This window comes from Triturus cristatus, chromosome 6 (genome assembly GCF_964204655.1).
Source record: "Triturus cristatus chromosome 6, aTriCri1.1, whole genome shotgun sequence".
NCBI classification, from domain to species: domain Eukaryota; kingdom Metazoa; phylum Chordata; class Amphibia; order Caudata; family Salamandridae; genus Triturus; species Triturus cristatus.
Genome location: NC_140589.1, coordinates 1,470,729,406 through 1,470,749,394, shown reverse-complemented (window position 1 = coordinate 1,470,749,394; position 19,989 = coordinate 1,470,729,406). Strand labels below are relative to the sequence as shown.

Genomic DNA, 19,989 nt, shown 5'->3' with positions numbered 1-19,989 from the left:
TGACGCTTCTGTTTTTTCTAGAAAGTGCTACCACTTTTTACATTGCGCTTGTAATTCTATGTATTGTATTGAAAGAAGAACACAAAGACGAGAGCCTGCAGTTTAACTAATTTGTTTCCAAAGCATGTATGCAGAAGTGGTATACACATTCTATATCAACTTATATATATATTAAGATAGGAGCCGCATAGCATGTGTGTGTGTGTATATATATATATATATATATATATATATATATATATATATATATATATATATATTCCCACGCCAATTGTACAACTTAATATCATTGTGTGTGTGTGTGTTGCATGTGTATATATCTGTGTGTGTTGCGTGCTTGGATATTCCCCAGAGACCCGTAAAACATGTAAAGAAATTCCCAGGTAATGGTGAAATATGGATTTCATCATTATAATGACAACTCCAAAATCCCTGCACAAAGCCTTACTATTGTCTGGGCCATCGAGGCTTATACTGTAATGTAGGAACAAACTCAGAAGGACAGTTATATAAAGTATGATCCATTATGTAGCACTTTCTCTATGAACAGTTTTTTGATGCACATGAGCTACTTTTCGTGTTTCCTTTTTAGGGCATGTTATATGGAAGGTTTGGTAAAGCCATAATTATGTGGAAAACCACTGCAGCTCCAGATTTTTGGATCTGACAATTGTCCATTCTTTTAGCAACAAACTGTTGTGGAAAGGAAAACACAACTTGAAACAATGTAATTTTAATCAATGATTTTTGTTAGCCGAACCTTATAGAGAACAGCTTTAACAATCTCACCTGTCTACACACGGAATGCGTTTGTAACTTTGTCAAGATTTTCTTTTTAATTCTACCTTTTTAACTACAACATGATTTTTCTCTTCATTGTCCTGCAAACAACTAGTGAGTATAGTCCAGCATCTTAATGACTGTTTTCAATACATATTTCCCTGTGTGAATAAAAAGCCTTCTCAAGCTAAGTAGCCTCAATTAAGTATACATAAATGCAATACTGGTAACGTGTGGGTCATATAGTCCTTTGTTGCCATTTCCAGGTACTGTTGCCATTTACAACCCACTTAGCATTCAGGCTTGTGGTTATGATGTCATCAGAATCTCTCGGTGCCAATATTGGACCATATCACAGTTACCCATTATGTTTCCAATGTCTATTATATATGCAGATCGTCTAATATGCTATTTATTGTACTTGTTGAGAGTTAACAGAGTCGTTTCCTTTGTATAAATTAATAGGTACATGCAATCTGTGAAACTGTAAAAAAAAAAAAAAAAAAAAAAAGTTTTTTTTTTCTGGTCACTTTTGCTGTACTGTACTCATGAAGGTGAATTTGAGACTAGTAATGTAGAAATCATTCTGCGAATGTGAATTTAATAGGACAGTTCTTCTAAATAATTTCATTATTTTCATTGCCATGGCCCGGGGGTGTGTGTGTGTGTGCGCACACACACACACACACACACACACACACACAGAGAACAGACTTGATGTGTAACTGTATACAGGACTGTATTGCCAGCAATTGAGGGGTTCTGGTTACATTTGTAAGCCATGAGGCCGAAGGGTTAGTAGTTCATAAATGTCACCTGAATCCAAGGATGCAAGCTTGGAGCATACGACATGTTACTCGTTATATATATTTTATATTTAAAGCTTTATTAATTGATTTGAGTACTCTTTAGATTTAAATAATTTGAGAGTCATTGGTCCTGGTTGCTAGCCTGGGACGTGTTTTTGTTGCGGATAATTTGCTAGTATTCCAAATGTGTATTATGCAACCGTGTATAGCATTAGAAGTCAGATTTTAATTGCAAAGCGCTTTGTAAGGAAATTAAAAACATTTTAAAATGTTGTCTTGTAATATACTGGCACTATTGAGTAGGTTTGACAAGACATACGGAAAAAAATAAAGGGCAAAGAAGGGCAGTAACTTTTTCCTGACAGAGTTGTGGATTTCCATTTATTTCACACACTGGGGAGGATTGGTTGGTAACACATCAAGGGTGGGATTGTCAGGTGTGCTGGTTAAACTTCCGAAAGCAACACTTACATTGTGAAAGTTTTTATCAACAATAACAAAAGTACAACTACCTTCATTTGTGTAGAAAAGATAAATATCCTGTAAATGAACTCAGCACCCCGAATTACAGGAATTACTCGTTCCTATAAAACACGAGCTTTGAAATCACTGGCAAACGTGTAATATGAAGACTTGCTGATTAAATCTATTTATATCTGGAGATGAATAAGAGCATCGCATTGAGCCCCAGAACTCAAATATTGGGCTCGCTAGATACTCTGTATAGACGCTATATACATGAGCACTTCTTCTGGTTTGATTGTATAAGTTGTGACTATTCTTATTTCAAAAAGTTATTTTATACCTGTCCACATCGAATGGTGTTTGTTGGTCGAAAGCACAAGCCGCAGTGTATGCAACGTCCAGTGACCTGGGAGCACCGTGAATACAAACATATCCCCGGACTGCATGCTTCCTTCAGGTGCCCAAAACAAAGGGATTGTCCATGAATTCGCCTCATTCCACCCGAATGAAGGGCGAAGCGGGGGATTAAAGGGAACCTTACTGTAAAAAGCAAAACAAAAAATTTAACCACCGGAAAATGCAAACCATAGCAGGACATTGCCAGGAAAGTGCAACCCCCCGCGCCAGTGCACAGTCAAGAAAGTGCCACTCTATTCCAGTGCAATGGCTGCAAAATGCACTCTCAAAACGGTGCAAGGGCGGTAATTTAGAAATTATGGTCGGGATAATATGATTCCAAACAGTGTGGCCTCGTTAAATTAGTCACACAACGGTTCACGGTCAGGAGAATGGAAATGACCCCCAAAGCAGTGCGTGTGGAGGAAATCGCTAACTCGGAACGCTGCAAAAAAGTATGAAATGCAGTACCCGAGCAGCCTGCGGGCAGGAAAGCACAGACAGGCACGTTACAGTGCATGGGCAGACATATGCAATTGTAGAGCAGTGCGGGGGTATGAGGAGGTAAAGTTACGGGGCAGTGCTTCGAAGCCGCACTCTGACAGCAGTGGCTAGCCATGCTGCGTCCCTACAACAGAACATGGCCGGGAAGCTGCTACCGCGCAACTGTGACTTCATGGGGAAGGCGAACCCCGACAGTCACAGGCCAAGAAAAGACACCCCGGAAGGAGTGCGCGAGCAGGAAAACGCAAACCCTCCGCAGTGCATGGCGCGGCTCGAGCAGTGCGGGTGGCAAGTTGCACCGTGGGCTGTTTGTGCTGCCCGGAGAACCAGTAACTCGGGGAGGCCCAGTGGACTACCGGTGACACTTAGCTGGCTAGTTACCCAGAGGTTGGTGTTCGGTTAGTACCATGCGGTCGCTGCAGCGGGGGGAGCAGAGGTGGCAAACACCGGATGGGTTACACGTCCCTCCAGTATGAATGCGTGAGGTGATCAGCTGTAATCCATCTTGGAATAATCCGGTTAAAAAGATAACAGGGGACGCTCTCTCGCGCTGCCTTTTCATTTGTTCCTAATGGAAATCGGCTATAAAGTTGTTCATATGCTAAGTGAATGTAACCTCTTTGCTCCCCGGGGTCCTGCGGGGAATTATTAGAGGGCAGTCTTTTTCCCCCTAGTAAAGTCGATGGGTCTCCTCCGCGCCATCCCACGGGCGCCTTGAGGTTAAATTGTGCAGTGCTCCTTGAAAGGCCCATATGAAATTAGCACTTTCCCCTTATTAGGGTTAGCCCTATTTGATGGTTAATGCGAACCTGCATTATTTGGAGAGCACATCTGTTTGCTTGTGTAGTCACATGTTTCTTTATTTGGGAGGGGAGGGGGGGGGCGCAGCCGCTGATGAGTCATCACCGTTGCCCAATAGGTTCAGGCGGTACGAAAAATTAGGTTTGACAGCTAATTTTCTCTCGGCATTTTAGGGGGTCCACATTAATTTGCTTGTCCCATCTAATTTACCAGCGTGTGCTCTGTGCTAGGTTGTGCCCACTTTCTACACAACGTCAATGGGCATTTGTGGAAAAAATAAAAGCTGCTGACTGCATTTACACACAGTCACGCACACAAACTTTGGCTGTCACGCACAGGCTCACTCACAATTTGAAACGATCGTACGAACAAAAGTTCAAATACGCGCGCACACAAACACAATCACAGACCCTGGCTCACGGAAAGATTCATAAGCATTCGGGGCCACAAGCACACATTGGGTTACTCAGACATGCGCACATGAACATCCGCTAACAACTGCACGCTCAGGCGCACAGAAACTAACTTTCAATGACACAAGAACTCACACACACGAAAAAGTATATACACCAACACACGCTTACTCACTCATCCGTAGAAACAAATACACGTGAACACTGAATATACACATGAGCAATGGCTCTCAAATAAACACAGCGAAACATACACAACCCCCACCAACACATACACGTGAAAGCTGCCTTACATGTTCACGAACTAAAAGACAAGCACCAGCTGACAGACAGGCATACGCACACAAGACACGCATGAAGAGGCGCAGGAACACAGACTCGCATGGAAACAAACACGCATGCAGCGCACAGGAACACAGAGACTCGCACGGAAACAAACACGCATGCAGTGCGCAGGCCGCCCAGGCCGGGGGCCTTCTGTTTACATGAAACAGACTGGCGCCACACACCAGACCTTACCTAGTAAAGAACCCCAGTCCCAGGTACCCAGCACCACTCCCATAAGAGGAGCTTACCCCCCCCTCGCCAGTGGGCATGGTCCGCGAGGGAGGAGGAAGGTGCCAGCCTGGCTGCACGGAAAGGGGTGGGCCGCGTTTTGGGGTTGCATTCGGAGTTGATGTAGGGACAAAAAAAAAAACTATTGAACATGTCTTGTAATGTAGGCCGCCCGCGTCCTTCATTAAAACACATAACTGTATTTTATATTATCTTCAAAACATAAAATCAAAATGGCCATTTGAACTGGGTGGCGGAAGGTGAATAGGTCGCTTGTTAACTAATTATTCGAGGCATAGTTTCAGCAGTCCTTTCTACTTCTTCAATTGCAACAAAGTGTGCTTGTTTGTAATTGTTTCTTCTTAGTGTGACATTTAGGAAAGCAACGTGTTCTTTGCCTCGTTTGATGGGTCGAATGAATAATGGAAAAAAATAGTAGCACCAATTTCACTATACTCCCATAAATTAATGTAGAAAGCAATGAGTCCCGGCGCCTTTCGGCGGGTGTGGCAGACAGGTGACGGCCTGGCGGGGGCGAACACCGATGTCCGCTCCGGCTGAGGCCGCGGTCCGCTGGGAGGGGTCCCTTGGCGCGCTCTCGGGGGTCATCCATCGCGCAGGTCTCGGTGCCTCGCGCGCGCGCGCTGGCTGCCCTGGATGAGGTGTGGGGTACAGAGAAGCATCCCTATGCAGACCAGCTCCAGATCTTTCAGACCTGCCTGTCCCCCCCCCCCCCCTCCTTTGGGACCCCTTCTCTGGCCGTTTTCCTGTCCGTGGACGGGCTCTCTCGCTGCCCTCTTGTTCCTGCAACCCGTTTCTTGTCCCCGCAGCGCCGCTCTTGCTGCACAACCGTCGCTGCTGCAATGACGTTCCTGCAGCATCTCTCCTGTCCCTTTGGTACGTTCCTTAGCCCTTGCAGGGCCTCTCCTGCTGCATCCATGTAACTTCTCTCATGTATGTAGCACTGTTCTTGTCCCCGCAGTGTCTCTACTATTTCAGTCCTGTTACAGCTCAATTTATGTTCCTGCAGGATCTCTCCTGTTGGTCTAGCACTGTTCTTGTCCCCGCAGTGCCCACGTTCCTGCAGGAATGTTCACGCGGCCCATTCCCTATAACACATTTATCATCCACACAGTGCCTTTCCTGCTGCACCCCAGTCACTGGCGCGTGCATGTCCCCGCAGCATCTCTCGTGGTCCTGAGCACTTTTCCTGTCCTTGCAGTCACAATTCTGCATCGCCTCTCCTGCGTCGCCCCTCCTGGTTCTGCATCGCCTCCCGTAGTCCCGCATCTTCTCTCTGTTTCTTATCCACTTCCGTCCCTGTGGCCTCCCTCAGCCATCGTTATCCTGCAGCACTTCTGTTTCCCCAACTCCTTTCCTGCTCCCATACTGCCTCCCCGCTGCACCGGTCCCCGCTGCTCCCTCCAGACTAAACTTTTCATTCCGGCTGTATCCCTCTCGCCTGCTCCTGACTGAGCTCTCCTCTCCCCCTCCTCTGCCTTCCCTTAATCCTGGGTTTTATGGACTCAGGCATTAAGAGAACTCGCCTGCAATTTGGGATTAGACAAAATACTCTTATTACAAAAAGGGGGTTAGTGCTACTCGATACCTCCAGAGTTTCAGCCGGGGGCCGAGCACACGAGCTCAGCACGGCAGCCTCCCTGGCGGGCGTCAGAGCACCCTAGGGTGCATGTGTTCCAGGGGCGCAGGCACCCCGAAGTCCCCGCCATGAACTTTTGGCTTACCTGGGAGACTAGACCGTTCCATTTGCCTGTCTTTTTTGCGTACCTTTGCAAAAGTTTTGGCATATTTTGCAAAAAAAAAGTGAGAAAAGATTTACTACTAAAGCACATGTTCCAAAATAATTATTTTGGGCCACCATTTCAAAGTGCCGTTTGTGGTTTTTGTTCCCCATTTTTTTGTGAATGAGCTTACTAACGTGCCTTTGTTCTTTGTAGGAGTATGGGGAAAGTGCCCGTGTGGATGACTTTTTGTGGACTACAGAAGTCTCCTCTAAACCCCCCAAGCCCCCTCCCCCTCGTTCTTTCATGAGCTCTGCCCCCTTCACCGAGCACAAAAAAATGTAATTTTGTGCGTCTGGCGGTCACTTTCTTTGAACATTAGCTCGCTTTCAGCTCCAACTTCAATTAGGAGGGAGTTTGATTCGGCATTCAACAAAAGGCCCGAGCTGAGCCTGGTGAGAGGGCCCTGGCAGAGAGGGGCCTGGTACCGAGCCCGGCAGGTACGGGGGCTCTGGGAGGGCAGCAGGGCCTGGAAGGCCCTCGGCGCCTTCTGAGATGTTTGTGCTGGGAACCTCCTCTGGAAAACTGGAAGGGGCTGCCCTGCAACCCGGGTGGAAGAAAATAACATACTTAGCACCTTGCTACTACTCTTAAAGGCGTTTATGAGGGAAAGTCAAACACACGTGGTCTTCAGTGGAATTATTTGATTAACCGATTTATAAGCAAGATTGAGAAAGCCTGTCTTTGTAGACAAGACTTGTCTACCGGGACCCGTAAGGGGAATACCCACAGTTATTCCTGCACTACAACTCGTATCCTTGTGAAACCTTTAATATTAATCAGAATGAAAACTTTCCAAAACGGTAGATTCGTCATTGGTGAAGATTAAGTTTGCAAAATCAGAACACCTTTTACAGCTAATTCTGTGGAAGTTAAACATATGTTTAGGGTTTCCTTATAAAAAAAAAAGCGAAAACACCAGCATTTTACGTTTACATTTAAAAATGCCTCAATTTGATATTTGTTTTAAAGAACTAGTGTTTATTGATGAAAGTTGTGAAACAAGATGTAATTGCTGACAAATTTCGTGCATTGTGTTACAAACTCTAACTCGGTAGCAGAGGTGACTGGGCATGAAGGAGGCAGGCAGTGGGTCAACATCTGGTAGATGCAACGTTCATTACTCCTATATTCACAATTGCAGGTGCATGAAGATTAAGAGATGTGTCCAGTCACACAATGTTTGATCAAATGCTGAAGCTGGTATTAGAATGCAAGTCTGGAAGTTAGCCACATCTCCCTCTGATATACAAGTAATCTGTCAGGACAGTTTAAAACAGTTCACATATGTGACGGAGCAGGAAAGATCAGAAGACGGCTCCAGTACCCGCGGCCCTTGCTTCAACCACCGGATAGAAAGAAATGTGCATATACAAAATTGCTGTTTTTTTTTTTTTAATTCACAGATCACTATGAAAAAGAAAGTAATTAAAAAGAAAAAAAGTCCCAAAAGTCTAAACTTTTTCTGAATTTTGCAGGGTTCTATGGTTTTATCTTGACATAAAAAGCTGCCGTGTTTTTTTTAGGAGTGTTGGGGCTGGAGGTTGTGTCCGTGCGGGGCGACTGCGAAGGCCTCGCTCGGTGCAGCTCTATTCCCTTCCCAGGTGGCGCCTCGGGGATGCGACGGACTCGGCGCTCGTGGAGCCAAGACTCCGCACCTGACAGATCTTGCTTATCTTTTTCCGGGGGGGGGGGGGGGGGGGGAGAAGCACCTCTGCGGCCTCTCCGAGCAGCACCAGTGCTCGGGCCGCGGCCTGTCACAGAGCTGTGGTCCGTAACACCAGGTGATTTACTGCCGGGGATATCCCGGGGTGGCTCGCGTGGAGCCCGTGGGACGGGTACTGTTAGGCACCACGGTATCCACGGTCCGCAGACCGCAAGTTGTTTCGAAGGCAGCGATCTACGCGAGGGTGAGGTCAGCATCCGCGGAGAGTCATAGCACACTTTATTTAAATCTAGGTGGCGGGGAAGAGGCTCCGAAGAGGAGCGAGACTGTCTGGCGCTTAACTGTCCTCGCGTGAACTTCCTCCAAGTATTCACTAGTGGAGCAAATAAAGTTTCTGCTTTTAGCACAGGGCTGAAATGCGGATGCGCGGGGCTCCGGGTGGGGACCGCGGCGGTTGTCAGTCCGCGCGGGCCACGGTTCGGCAGCTGCCGCTGGGCACCGGCACCAGGATGGCTCCCGCCACGCGAAGCCACCATAGGGCGGGGAGAGGAGCTCACGAGGCGATCGGCTTCATTGGTCGAAGGGATGTCACTCAGAATGGGAACCGGCGCCGGGTTGGCTGGCAGGAGGCGTGACGCACGGGCCTGGCGCGCGCACACACGGTGAGAGGGGCGGGGCCTGAGGAAGGTGATCAATCTTCATCAGTCCGAGGCTGGCAATCACCCTCAGCGCCGGCCGCCGAGCAACACCGACCGCAGGTAACGCGAAGCCGTCAGCAGCAGCGCCCCCGCCCCCTGGCTCATCTCTGGGCGCAGGGGGCAGGGCCGCGTGTCTGTGCTGGGGGAGGGCTCCGTGGCAGCAGCTGTACCGACCAAACTCTCGCTTCTGCGCCTTACTTTCCAAACTGCCCCGATTGTACTTCCGCGGTGCAAAGCACAACTTGCATTGCACTTTCCAGCTGCTCTGTTGTGAGGGTATCGGAAGTAATTTACTTTTGCTAGCTGTATCGAATTATGTTTACTCTCGATTCAGTTAAAAAAACACCTATTCTCCTCTCAGGCAGAGCTGCAGCAAAGTTCGGTTTTACGCTTTTTTTCTTCTTTAAATGCATAGTTTTTGCGCAGTTTGCCGGAGCCCCCTCCCACCCCCACCAAAACCTCCATTTCAAGTGTGCCCAATGCTGCCTGCCACCCTCTTCCATCTCCGTGGACCTGCCCCCGTCATGTAGAAAGTACAGTTCCGGGCTTTGGACATAGTTGTGCTTTACTTGTGATTTGTGCTTCTCGGTGGTGTTGTTGTGCTCTCGGGCCCTTCTGACGTGCGCCTGCAGGTGGGGTGGTGGTGCGGGTGTGAATCCTGCCTCCTCCTGTCGCCAGGCGATGTGACTGTTAAGTTGTCAGACTGGTTCTCTCCCTTCTGGGCGTGTGAAAATCGAGAGAAAGAAATAACTTAATTTAAATGTCAGGGGGTCCCGAATTTTAGAATTTAAAGTATAGTCTTTACGCTGCCTGCGCACTTTAAGGGGCAAAACTATAGTAATTGTTGTTGGCGTGTTAGCAGATGAGGAGTGGTCTGTGAGACTTATAAAATGCCGTCAATGTCCCATCTTGAGGAGTTTTTCCAATATACGGCCTCGATCTAGACTAATATAAAACCTTAATAATATTATAATAACTACCGTGCGAGGACGTCTACTCTCCTGGGAGGCCCGGCCCTGGCAGGAGCAGAGGGGGCGGTTGTGCGCTTTAGTGAGTGGGTTCAGCTGGTAATTGGAGGGGCGGTTTTCTTTCTCTTTTGGAGGGGTGAATGTTTTGTTGCTGATAAGGCCGCTGCTCCCTCCTGTGCACTGGCCCGCGGGGTAATTAGGCCTAGCAGCATTCTCTAGACTCCCGACCTGCTTTTACGTCCCCACACCTTTTTCCTAAATACAATCTATATTTTCCATCGATAGACGTGCTTTTGTCGTGATGGGATGGGTAATGCATTGTTTCCTTTTCCTATGCACTCGTAGTAGGAAAACAGCGTTATTGTAAACATAGGTAATTGGGGCATTTGCATTAAAGCAGCTCGTGTAATTAAAACCTGCCAGTGTGTGTTTATTTCCACACCATGGCCTTTTCATATTCTGATTGCAGCGTTTACAGCCATTAGGAGGGATTGCATGGTGTGGAGTGCAACAGGTTGTCAAAGACCAGGCCTGGAATTACGTTTTTTGTGTGTGTAATCTGCCCTTATGAGAAATTTCTAAACCTATACACAGTGCTATTTTATTTTAAAGAAAGTAGGCTCGGGGTCAGGGTGTACCTCTTTCATATTCACATGTTAACTTTTGTAAACGACAGCTTCGACTTTTGGCATCAGTTATATGTATTACTTTAGCCTATGAAATATACATTTAAAAAATAGGCGCACTTCTGTTACACGTATCTTTCGAATGCCTGATGAAGTGGAGTCTGTGCTGTTCAAGCGTTGTAATTTATTGATAAGCCGAGTCATACCTTTTTAAAATTGCATTGGAATCTTCAAGAGTTTCCGGCTCAGCTACAAAATACTTGGGCATGAAATTCGTATTTTTTTTGTTTCCATGTAAGGTTTAAAAACAAAACTACTCCATGCAGTGCTACTCTGACATAAACTGGCCGCCCGTGGAATATCTCAGTGCAAACTGAAATGGCTCAAATGCAAATAAGTGGTGTGTCCGGGGTTTCGAAAGGAAATAACTCTTTATACTAAACCTTGTTTTATGCGTGCAGACGACATCTGCATAAAATATAATAATTAAAGCGCCGTCTGGGATTTAACTTTAGGTTATTGGTTTCCATGCTAAATTTCTAATTTGTCTGTTTTTGACCTGCAGGGCGGAGAGCATTCCCGCTTCACCCTCGTTGGACGCCGCGTTGTTTATCGATGCTCCCCAAAAACATTTAAGTGAGTTTGCTCTTATTGGAGTTGGAAAACGTGAATTGCAACTTTAGCATCTAATAAAAAGCCAGCCTTTTAGAAACTGCAGATGTGAGCCTTGCAGACATTTCAACTGAATGTTTTAGTTGTATTGATACCTTTAGTGAATATATTTCATCGAGTCGGTGTGTGAAACTGACGCATAATAACGGCGCTGTCGGTGCCGCTCGATTCTTATCCAGAGAGTTCTCAAACATGACATTCAATGACGCAGACAATAGTATACACTTTTCAGTGAACTATTGTTTTCGCTTCTTTTTCCAACAGGGTTTGTCAGACGTTGTGACGCGCCAGAGAGAAGAGCCTCGTCTGCCCGGGCCCCTTCTTTTCGGGTGCGGACCCGGCGGCACCATTCAGGGGTTTAGCATGATGTCCTATCTCAAACAGCCCCCCTACGGCATGAGCGGCCTGGGGCTGAGCGGAGCCGGCATGGACCTGCTGCACCCCTCGGTGGGGTATCCGGGTAAGGGGGGTGTGAGCGTGCCATGCTGGCGGAAAATCTCACCGTTGTCGTTTTATTTTTACTTTTAAATCACCAGCCCTTATTTATTACCATAAACTAATTGATGGTTTATTTATAAAACAGAGAGTAAACATATTAATAAATGGTGGGTGCCCCTGTGCGGTGGAGCCTTTGTCCAACTTTAACCGTTTTTAACCCTAGTGCAAATCAGTGGTCCTGCACACAGTACCCTGGCGCTGTTCGGTGTGTGCGAGGCCTAGTGTGTGTGGTTCGTATTGCTAGTATTCATACTAGTTTTGCTGTGGGCCTGGAGTCCGCTGCTGCATACTTTTCTAGTTATTGGTGCTGTTGCTGCGTGTACGAGGGGTACTGGTGTGTGTATGGTGTGATTTATTCTGGTGTTTGTATGTGGCCCGGAGGTGTTTGGTGTTTTGCTCTCATTGATGTGTGTGGGTGCACCTGTATACTATTTATGCCCATGGTTGCATGTGGCCCGGTGGTGTTTGGTGTTTTTAATTATGTGGATGAGCCTGTATACTATTTATGCCGGTGGTGTGTGTGGTGTTTTGCTCTCATTGATGTGTGTGGGTGCGCCTGGCTGCTATTCGTGATGGTGATTGCATGTGGCCTGGTGGCGGGTGGTGTCTTGCTCTCATTGATGTCGCTGCGTCTGGCTGCTATTTAGGCCGGTGTTTGTATGTTGCCCGGTTGAGTTTGTGGTGGTTTACTCTTGATGTTGTGTGTGGGTGCGCCTGGCTATCATTTATGCTAGTGGTGTGTTTTGCTCTTATTGATGTGTGTGGGTGCGCCAGGTTGCTATTCGTGACGGTGTTTGTATGGGCCCGGTGGTGGTCTCTCATTGATTGTGCGTTTGCCTGGCTCATTTATGCCGGTGTTTGTATGTGGTCCGGTGTGGTGTCTTTCTCTTATCGATGTTGCTGTGTGGGGGTGCACCTGGCTGCTATTCGTGACGGGGTTGGTATGGGGCCGGTGGTGTTTTGCTCTTACTGATATTGTTGACTGTGACCCCTGGCTGAAGCTCTCTCCCTCTCCTCACAGCCACCCCCCGGAAGCAGCGCCGGGAGCGCACCACTTTCACCCGCTCGCAGCTGGACGTGCTGGAGGCGCTGTTCGCCAAGACCCGCTACCCGGACATCTTCATGCGGGAAGAGGTGGCCCTTAAGATCAACCTGCCGGAGAGCCGTGTCCAGGTGCCGTGGCTGCCTGGCGCCTTTCTACCGCTGCTGCGCGACTCGCTGGCCATGTGCGTCTTTCTGTCCCCGACCGCCCGTGTGCGTCAGTGTGCCACACTCTGCCTGTCCGTCGCGCTCCCCATATAAACGTGTGGACATAGCTAGTCTCCACACCTCCCTTTTACCTGGATTCAGCAGTACTTTCTGCTCCAACTCTCTATGCCCTCCCAAAACTTGCCGATGCCTCTTTATACTTTGGAAGACTTGTTACAAGGCATCCGCACCACGCACTTCTCTCAGACACTGTTTCACCACCCCATCAAACCCACCAACCCCCGTTTTTCAATGTCCCATTCACCTCGCCCTTCCCAGCCTCCTTTGATGCCTGGATACAGCATCAAACGTGCCCCCCCCCCCCGAGCTGGCAGACCCCGACCTGGGCACCTGTTAAACACACTGCTGCATACTCGCGACCACCTCTCCCACACACACACACGCTCGCCCTTGTTTCTTACACTTTTTTTGTGCCTGTGAAGTGTGGTGAATTCACACCTGCCTTACCGTGGGAGCCACAGTTTGGGTTACTAGGCGCGTATGTTTTTGTTTTTTTGTCGTCTTTTAGTGTCTGTCGACGTATTATTGCGGCTAAAAGCGCAAACATGTTTAAAGTGGGCACGGCGTCAAAGTAAAGTTTATTTATACAGTGGGTATGAATTAATAATATACCTTCCTTTGCCCATACTTGGCAAGGCGCGATGGCAGCCGATTTTAAAGTACTTCATAGGTCAAGTGACCAGGAAGGGAGTACCCGAGTGAGTGCCGCGCACTACCGGTTGAATTTGCACCAGGTGCCTCGGTGAATATGCAGGGTGACCAGTTACACTCGGCCACTCTTCCATTAAAATCATGGACGGGGGTGACGTATTAATGGACGAACATGACACACCGCCCAGAGTTTCCAACAAAACGGCCCAACTGATGCATTGCGAATTCTAATCGGCTAATAAATATATATACATGCATACACACACAGGTAAATCCCGTCTTTCTCCTTTAAGATCTTTTTCTTATGCAGGTAGCAAAAAATCAATTGGAAAGCAGTATACGTTTTCTATGATTCCATATAGGGTTCTATCAGGAGACCTCTAGTTAGTGGCGTTTTTTTGTCTGTAAATGTCATTGACCGCATTTTTATCTAAACAAATTTATTCTGATTAACGTTCTTCGTTTTAGACTCGTATGTTGAATATCGTTATGACATTCAACCCAAAATACATATAGGAATTGATTCTTTGGCAACAAATACTCCAGTTAACGTGCTTTGAACAGTTCGTGTTGGGTTAGAGGCCCAGACCGAGCAGTAATTATTCGGACACAGCGGGATATTTTAAAACTGGGACTTTAAGATCTACGGTTACTTATTTTCCATTCAGTAAGTGTGTGTGTACACACATTATAAATTACTTTTGTTTTATTTTACAAAGTGTAGTTTTCTGTTTTACTGAGCAGAAAACTAGGACTAGAAATAGTTTTCTAGAAAAGACCTCAAACAAGTATTTTTTAATTTTTTATTAGTATTATGCTTTATCTATGTTTAAGTACTATTTCTTGCAGTCCCCCATTCTCTGCCACAGGTTAATTGAAAATTAGTTTTACTACATTCGATCCAAATGTTAAAGTGCAATGCTTATTCTCAGAAGTGAAAGTTGTAGGGACCACGAGAGATCGCCGTATCCGACTGGAGTAGATTAGTCTTGATTTTTAAAATTGTAATGACCTTATTTATCATTCAGGGCCAAATGTGAGGATGTGTTAGAGTGCATCCAGTAATATGTAAGGGTTGCCCTACATCTGTTAAAAAAAAAAAAAAAACACTTTATGCATTTAAAACCTTGTACAATTCTTATTAGACCCTGTGGGTGCGTGAACTTAAACTGATGCACAGAAGTCGTCTTCCCACTTAACCCAGCACAACCTGTTCGGCGTTAAACAGACTCCACGTGTAATCTTAAAGTTTAACAAGCCATTGTTTTTTGTAAAATTTTGCTTTACAGAGTTCGATTATACATCCCACTCACCCAGGCCCAAAGTGTTAAAAACACGCAGGTCTTGCTGTGTGTTGGGCCTGTGCTAATCTTACGATTGGGTAAAATATGTTGGGTGCGCAGCTAAGGTGCTTGGGCGTCATTTCCGGCTGACCAGCCAGTAGTTTGACTTTCGCAGGGAGCGGCCATCTTCTGTGCGCTAGGCGGGCGCCATCTTGAAGGGTGCTGCTCCGAATATGGCTACGTTTAAGCAGGCCTCGGGACAGTGTCCTGTCAAAATGGCACCTTCTCCAGAGCAGTGAAAATGTATGCATTGTCCTAGAGGGAATACATGGGGGATCTTTCCTCAAATTCCAGAGGGCTCCCCCCAGCGGTGCTAAAGTCTGTGCTAAAGTGCCGGTGTTTGAGAGATGTTACAGAATGATTCGCCCTTGCCTGACCCCCTGTATTTTGTGTCTCCTCCAGGTCTGGTTCAAGAACCGCAGGGCCAAGTGCCGACAGCAGCAGCAACAGAACGGCAGCGGCGCCAAGAGCCGCCCGGCCAAGAAGAAGGCCTCGCCGGCGCGGGAGAGCTCGGGCTCGGAGAGCAGCGGCCAGTACACCCCGCCAGCCGCCGCCAGCTCCGCCTCGTCGTCCTCTTCGAGCTCCAGCGCCTCCAACAACACGCATCCGGCTCTCGGCAACCCGGCCTTGGTTCCCCTCGGTGGCAGCAGCAACCCTCCGACCTCCTCGTCGTCCATCTGGAGCCCGGCCTCCATCTCCCCCGGCTCGGCTGCCCCGGAACAAGGGGGTTCATGTATGCAGCGCTCGGGCTCCGCTGCAGCCTCCTACCCCATGTCCTATGGCCAAGCACCAGGCTACAGCCAGGCCTACCCTCCGGCCGCCTCGCCTTACTTCGGAGGGGTGGATTGTAGCTCCTACCTGGCACCCATGCACTCGCACCACCACCAGCTTAGCCCAATGGCGCCTGCCTCCATGCCGGCCCACCACCACCATCACCACCTCAGCCAGTCCTCCAGCCACCATCACCACCACCATCACCAGGGCTACAGCTCAGGACTGCCCTTCAACTCCCCCGACTGCCTGGATTACAAGGAGCAAAGCGCAGCTTCCTCCTGGAAACTCAATTTCAACTCTCCAGACTGCCTGGACTACAAGGACCAGGCCTCCTGGAGGTTTCAGGTCTTGTAGGGAACCATGGACTCTTGGTACCCTTTTTTCTTCTCATGGGCAATTGGCTTCTGTGTCGTTGAGGTTCCCAAGGAAAACGGATGATTTTCAACCAATATGGATGATTCCTATAAAAAAAACAACTAACTTTTTTTGCACCTGCTTCAATGTGGATATTGTTAACTTCTTCACTTTCCAGAGTCTGGGCGGCTATTAACTTTCAACAATGTTCGTTGAGTCCATCTTTCTCGAAGCAGTGTACTACTTGCAATTACATTTTCCAGATGACTATTTATTCGACATGAGGTATTAGGGGTATGGACTGTGGTGGTCTCACCAAAAGGACTGCCTCCTGTGTCTTAGTTTTTAAAGGAAACCGAATGTATGGCACATGAAGACCCCCTTTGTTTTTCTTTGCCAGGTCACTTGCCCAGGTTCTGCCCAAAATGCTCTTTGATCATGCCACTTAAATCAATAGATGTATATGTGGAGAAGAGGTGAATGTCACTTGGGCTTTTCATCCTGCATCACACTTGTATAGATAAACGTTCACTTATGGAGCTATATGATGTTGGACTGCATATACTCTTGCTGCCTGAAGCAGCTGGAAGTTTGTAAATAATTTAGGCCCGTTCCAGGGGCCACTATTTTAGTTGATTTTATCGGGTGCATACTTTTAAAGATTATGGTCTACTCTTTAAATCTGGGAAATCTGCGAAATCCCTCTCCTTATACCGAAACCAAAAGTGATATAATCTTGTAATCTTACAAGGTTTACAACACCGATTTGTATTTATTACTTATTACAAAGAAAGCAAGTTCTATTGGAACAGGTTAAAATATGGAACAGGTTAAAATATGAATAAGTCTAAAGGAGGCAGTAAAGCACTCGAGGGGGGAGGTGTCTACTCATGTAAGCAAATAGGGCCACGCTTTTTGTTAAAGGGTACTGCAGTTTCGGGACTGTTGTTGGATTCAGGTGATTTAAAAGGCCGGTTCGTGTGTTGGAGGTGGGGGTTTTAGTTTCCCTACGTCCTGTATTTTTTTCGAAGCCACCTGTCTAGTGTTTCTGACCTGCTCCTCCTCACCGGACTACAGTCCACGAGCACTTGCTACTGGTCCGGGCTGGCCATAGGCCCTTCTTTAAGGGGACGGAGAGGGCAATAATGTGTTTTTATAAACGTAAAACCATGGCGGCCTCTACAATGACGTGTTCCAGTGTAAGGCATCCCCCTATTTACATACCCATATAATAAAAGGCAATCTATTAAACCAGCTGCTGTGTGTGCAACGTCATTTCAAGGAGTAGTAACCGCATGGCACTGTCGGGTCTGTTGCTTTCTGGGTTGCTGTGGGAAACAATTCACTGTGTGTTCTCGAGATTACAGTAACTTCCGTGGACGAAATACATATAACGTAGGTATGTGAGGGGTTGCAGACACTCCAGAGCCCTGCAGACCCTATCTTATTTCAGGCTGTGGGCAACTCTTGCTTATGGATGTCAAAGTTTCGGCGCTCTGAGGACTTTTATTCTTTCAAATCCAGGCGCATCCTTATTTTTCCATGCTCTATTTTACGAATGCCACAGAAAAATGTACTTTTTTTTTTGCCGTGGATAAAGTGAAGACTGAGTTTGTTTTTTGTATCAATATTCATTGGATGCAACTACTAGAATTTTCCACGCGCTTGTAAATGCACCCTAAACGGAAGTTAGATTTAAAGTATTCATTTGAAGTGCTCTTTACCAAATAACCTCCTAACTCGCAAAGATACGGGAAGCGAAGAGCTCGCACAGTGCAGTAAGCACGCATTTCGTTCGGTTGTTTTTGTAAATGAATCGTTCTTGCCCCTTGTTAAAGTTTAGAATCCTGTGAACTCGCACTGTCTTTAACTCTGAGTTCTAGCGCCGCCTTACTTCTGGGGCACTTTAAAATAGAATGATTAACCCCACGGGGGAAACTAAACATGTTTCCTTCTGGTTTGATGAGCACTCTTTGCAGGGATGGCGTACTTACTCCCGCCTAGCGCCAGGATGGGAGGTGTCTGGGAGCAGTATCTCGAATTCCAGATTCGATTCCCTCTGTACCCGGCCTCACCTCCTTCGGAGGGCCGAAAAAGTAGTACCGGGTCGAGTTTGACATGGTAAGGGGCCTTGGAAAGCTCCTGTACGCTTCATAGAAATATAATCTTCGCAGGGCCTGATACACATGCTGTAACTGTCACAACTTGTCGCCCATTTCTTTACGTCCGGTGCATACTTCCTGTAAGACAACTGGAGTTTAGTTTTCGAGTGAATGCTGGGCTCACCTTGGCAGGTGATCGTCCTCTTAGACGCTCCTTTGTTCTGTAAACCATCCCCGAGCACCGTGATTCACAGTGAGCACAGGCTCCAAATCCCTATGTACACACCGCATACAGAAGCTTTCATTAGGGCCCAGCGCTGAGATAAACATAGCGCCTCACAGCCCGCGGTTGTTGTCTACAAGATCCCGGGCGCCAGGCACAGTACGCAGCATGCTCTGAATTTGTCGCTTGCAAAGCACTCCCAAAACATGATTTTTATCCTCAGTTGGGGCTCGCCTCAATCCTGACCCACATCTAAATGTATGTTGGTGCTTGGCCGTTTACAAAAAAACGGGGCAGGACACATGCGCTTCTCGGACTTAAAAGGGAGAGTGCTGGCACTTCTCGGCAGGTTTGTAGTGCTTCTGATTTTGGGCCTATCTGCGTTTCTCGGAGAGAGAGGTGCCTGCACTTTATATTTGCATGTCTGGCGCTGGCTTCGCCCTCCACGAAGTTGCTGAAAGAAGCCATGACTGCTATATAAACCCCAAACAACCCACTGTGGGTAAACGTATGTCTGTGGGGTTTTTCGTATCTGGGATAGCTGCGTAACGCCGAACAATAGCTATTTCCTGGCCCTTGCGCCGGTGGAGTGCGCGAGCATTCAACAATGGCCAGGGATGGACGTGTCCCTGGTTTCACCCGTTCGCCCTGGCACGAGAGATGGACTGCGCTCTGGGGTATCTTGAGACCTTGATAATCCTTGCCAATGAGACTGGAGTGACGTGGCTGAGGCACACAAGAGGCCAGTGTCTAGGCGTGCTCCATGCAGGCACCAGGCCTGCACGCTGCCAGTGCGCCTTTTAGGCCTGTGTGTGCCACACGTCCCTGGGTGCCCCCCGCGCACGCTTGTACTAGGATAGCCTGCTGTCCCCACCCCATTTCAGTACAAGCTGCCACTCACATGCAAGATCAACCGGTGTCCAGGAAAGTAAAGCTTACAAAAAGTTATATTTCCTGCCTATTTCAGTTTGTGTATTGTTTTTTTTTTTTTTTTTTTTTTTTTTTTTTAATGTAGTCGGCTTGATTGAAGCGCTCGCTGTTCAGACACCCAGCCCCGTAGTCACGCAGCAAACAAGCGTCAGCACCCAGTGGAAGGGCATGCTGGGGAGCGAGGTGCCAACTCCGGGCAGAGGACGAGGCGCTCCTCCTCGCGCCACCACGGGCCTGCTCCTGCAGGCCTCCTCCCTACTGCAGCCCCACAGCCTGAGCTGGTTCATCGCTGGAGTAAGGGGTGCAGCGCTTCTGCCCCAAACTCACCAACTCCTCGTCAAATCCCCCCCTGGGCAGGTTGTACCATCTTCACTGCACCGCTTGCGGCCGCACGCGTTCACCTTCACAGCCACATTGCCGCGCTCCCTGCAGTACATTTTCCACTTCATTTGTCGCACTGCCGCTTACCGCTGTACATCTGCCGCCTCCACTGCGCAACTCCCTACTTCCAGCACTGCACCGCTTCCTGCAGCATGCGTCCCACCTCCACTGCTGCACACCTGCTACCAGCACTGCACCGCTTCCTGCAGCACGCGCTCCACCTCTACTGTTGCACACCTGCTAACAGCACTGCAGCACGCGTCCCAACTCCACTGCTGCACACCTGCTACTAGCACTGCAGCGCTTCCT

General features: G+C 47.8%; 1 protein-coding gene across 2 annotated transcripts; it reads left to right on the top strand.

Annotated features, from left to right (window-relative positions):
• Positions 1-8,836: 8,836 nt before the first annotated feature.
• On the top strand, positions 8,837-17,298 carry OTX1 (orthodenticle homeobox 1). Of its 2 annotated transcripts, none has more exons than XM_085612562.1 (5): positions 8,837-8,949; positions 11,049-11,119; positions 11,420-11,615; positions 12,675-12,826; positions 15,319-17,298. In XM_085612562.1, the coding sequence occupies exons 3-5, from the start codon at positions 11,519-11,521 to the stop codon at positions 16,042-16,044; spliced, it is 975 nt and encodes a 324-aa protein (XP_085468688.1). In that variant the 5' UTR covers positions 8,837-8,949; positions 11,049-11,119; positions 11,420-11,518; the 3' UTR covers positions 16,045-17,298. The 2 variants fall into 2 exon arrangements, with proteins under 2 accessions (XP_085468688.1, XP_085468686.1); XM_085612560.1 differs by lacking the exon at positions 8,837-8,949 and adding an exon at positions 9,089-9,165.
• The last annotated feature ends 2,691 nt before the right edge of the window (positions 17,299-19,989 follow it).

What these genes read in the sequence shown, in the direction of transcription:
- OTX1 (XM_085612562.1), top strand. Translation starts at nt 11,519, where the DNA reads ATGATGTCCTATCTCAAACAGCCCCCCTACGGCATGAGCGGCCTGGGG. An exon ending in CCCCTCGGTGGGGTATCCGG is followed by an intron (nt 11,616 to 12,674) that starts GTAAGGGGGGTG and finishes CTCTCCTCACAG; the next exon opens with CCACCCCCCGGAAGCAGCGC. An exon ending in TGCCGGAGAGCCGTGTCCAG is followed by an intron (nt 12,827 to 15,318) that starts GTGCCGTGGCTG and finishes TGTCTCCTCCAG; the next exon opens with GTCTGGTTCAAGAACCGCAG.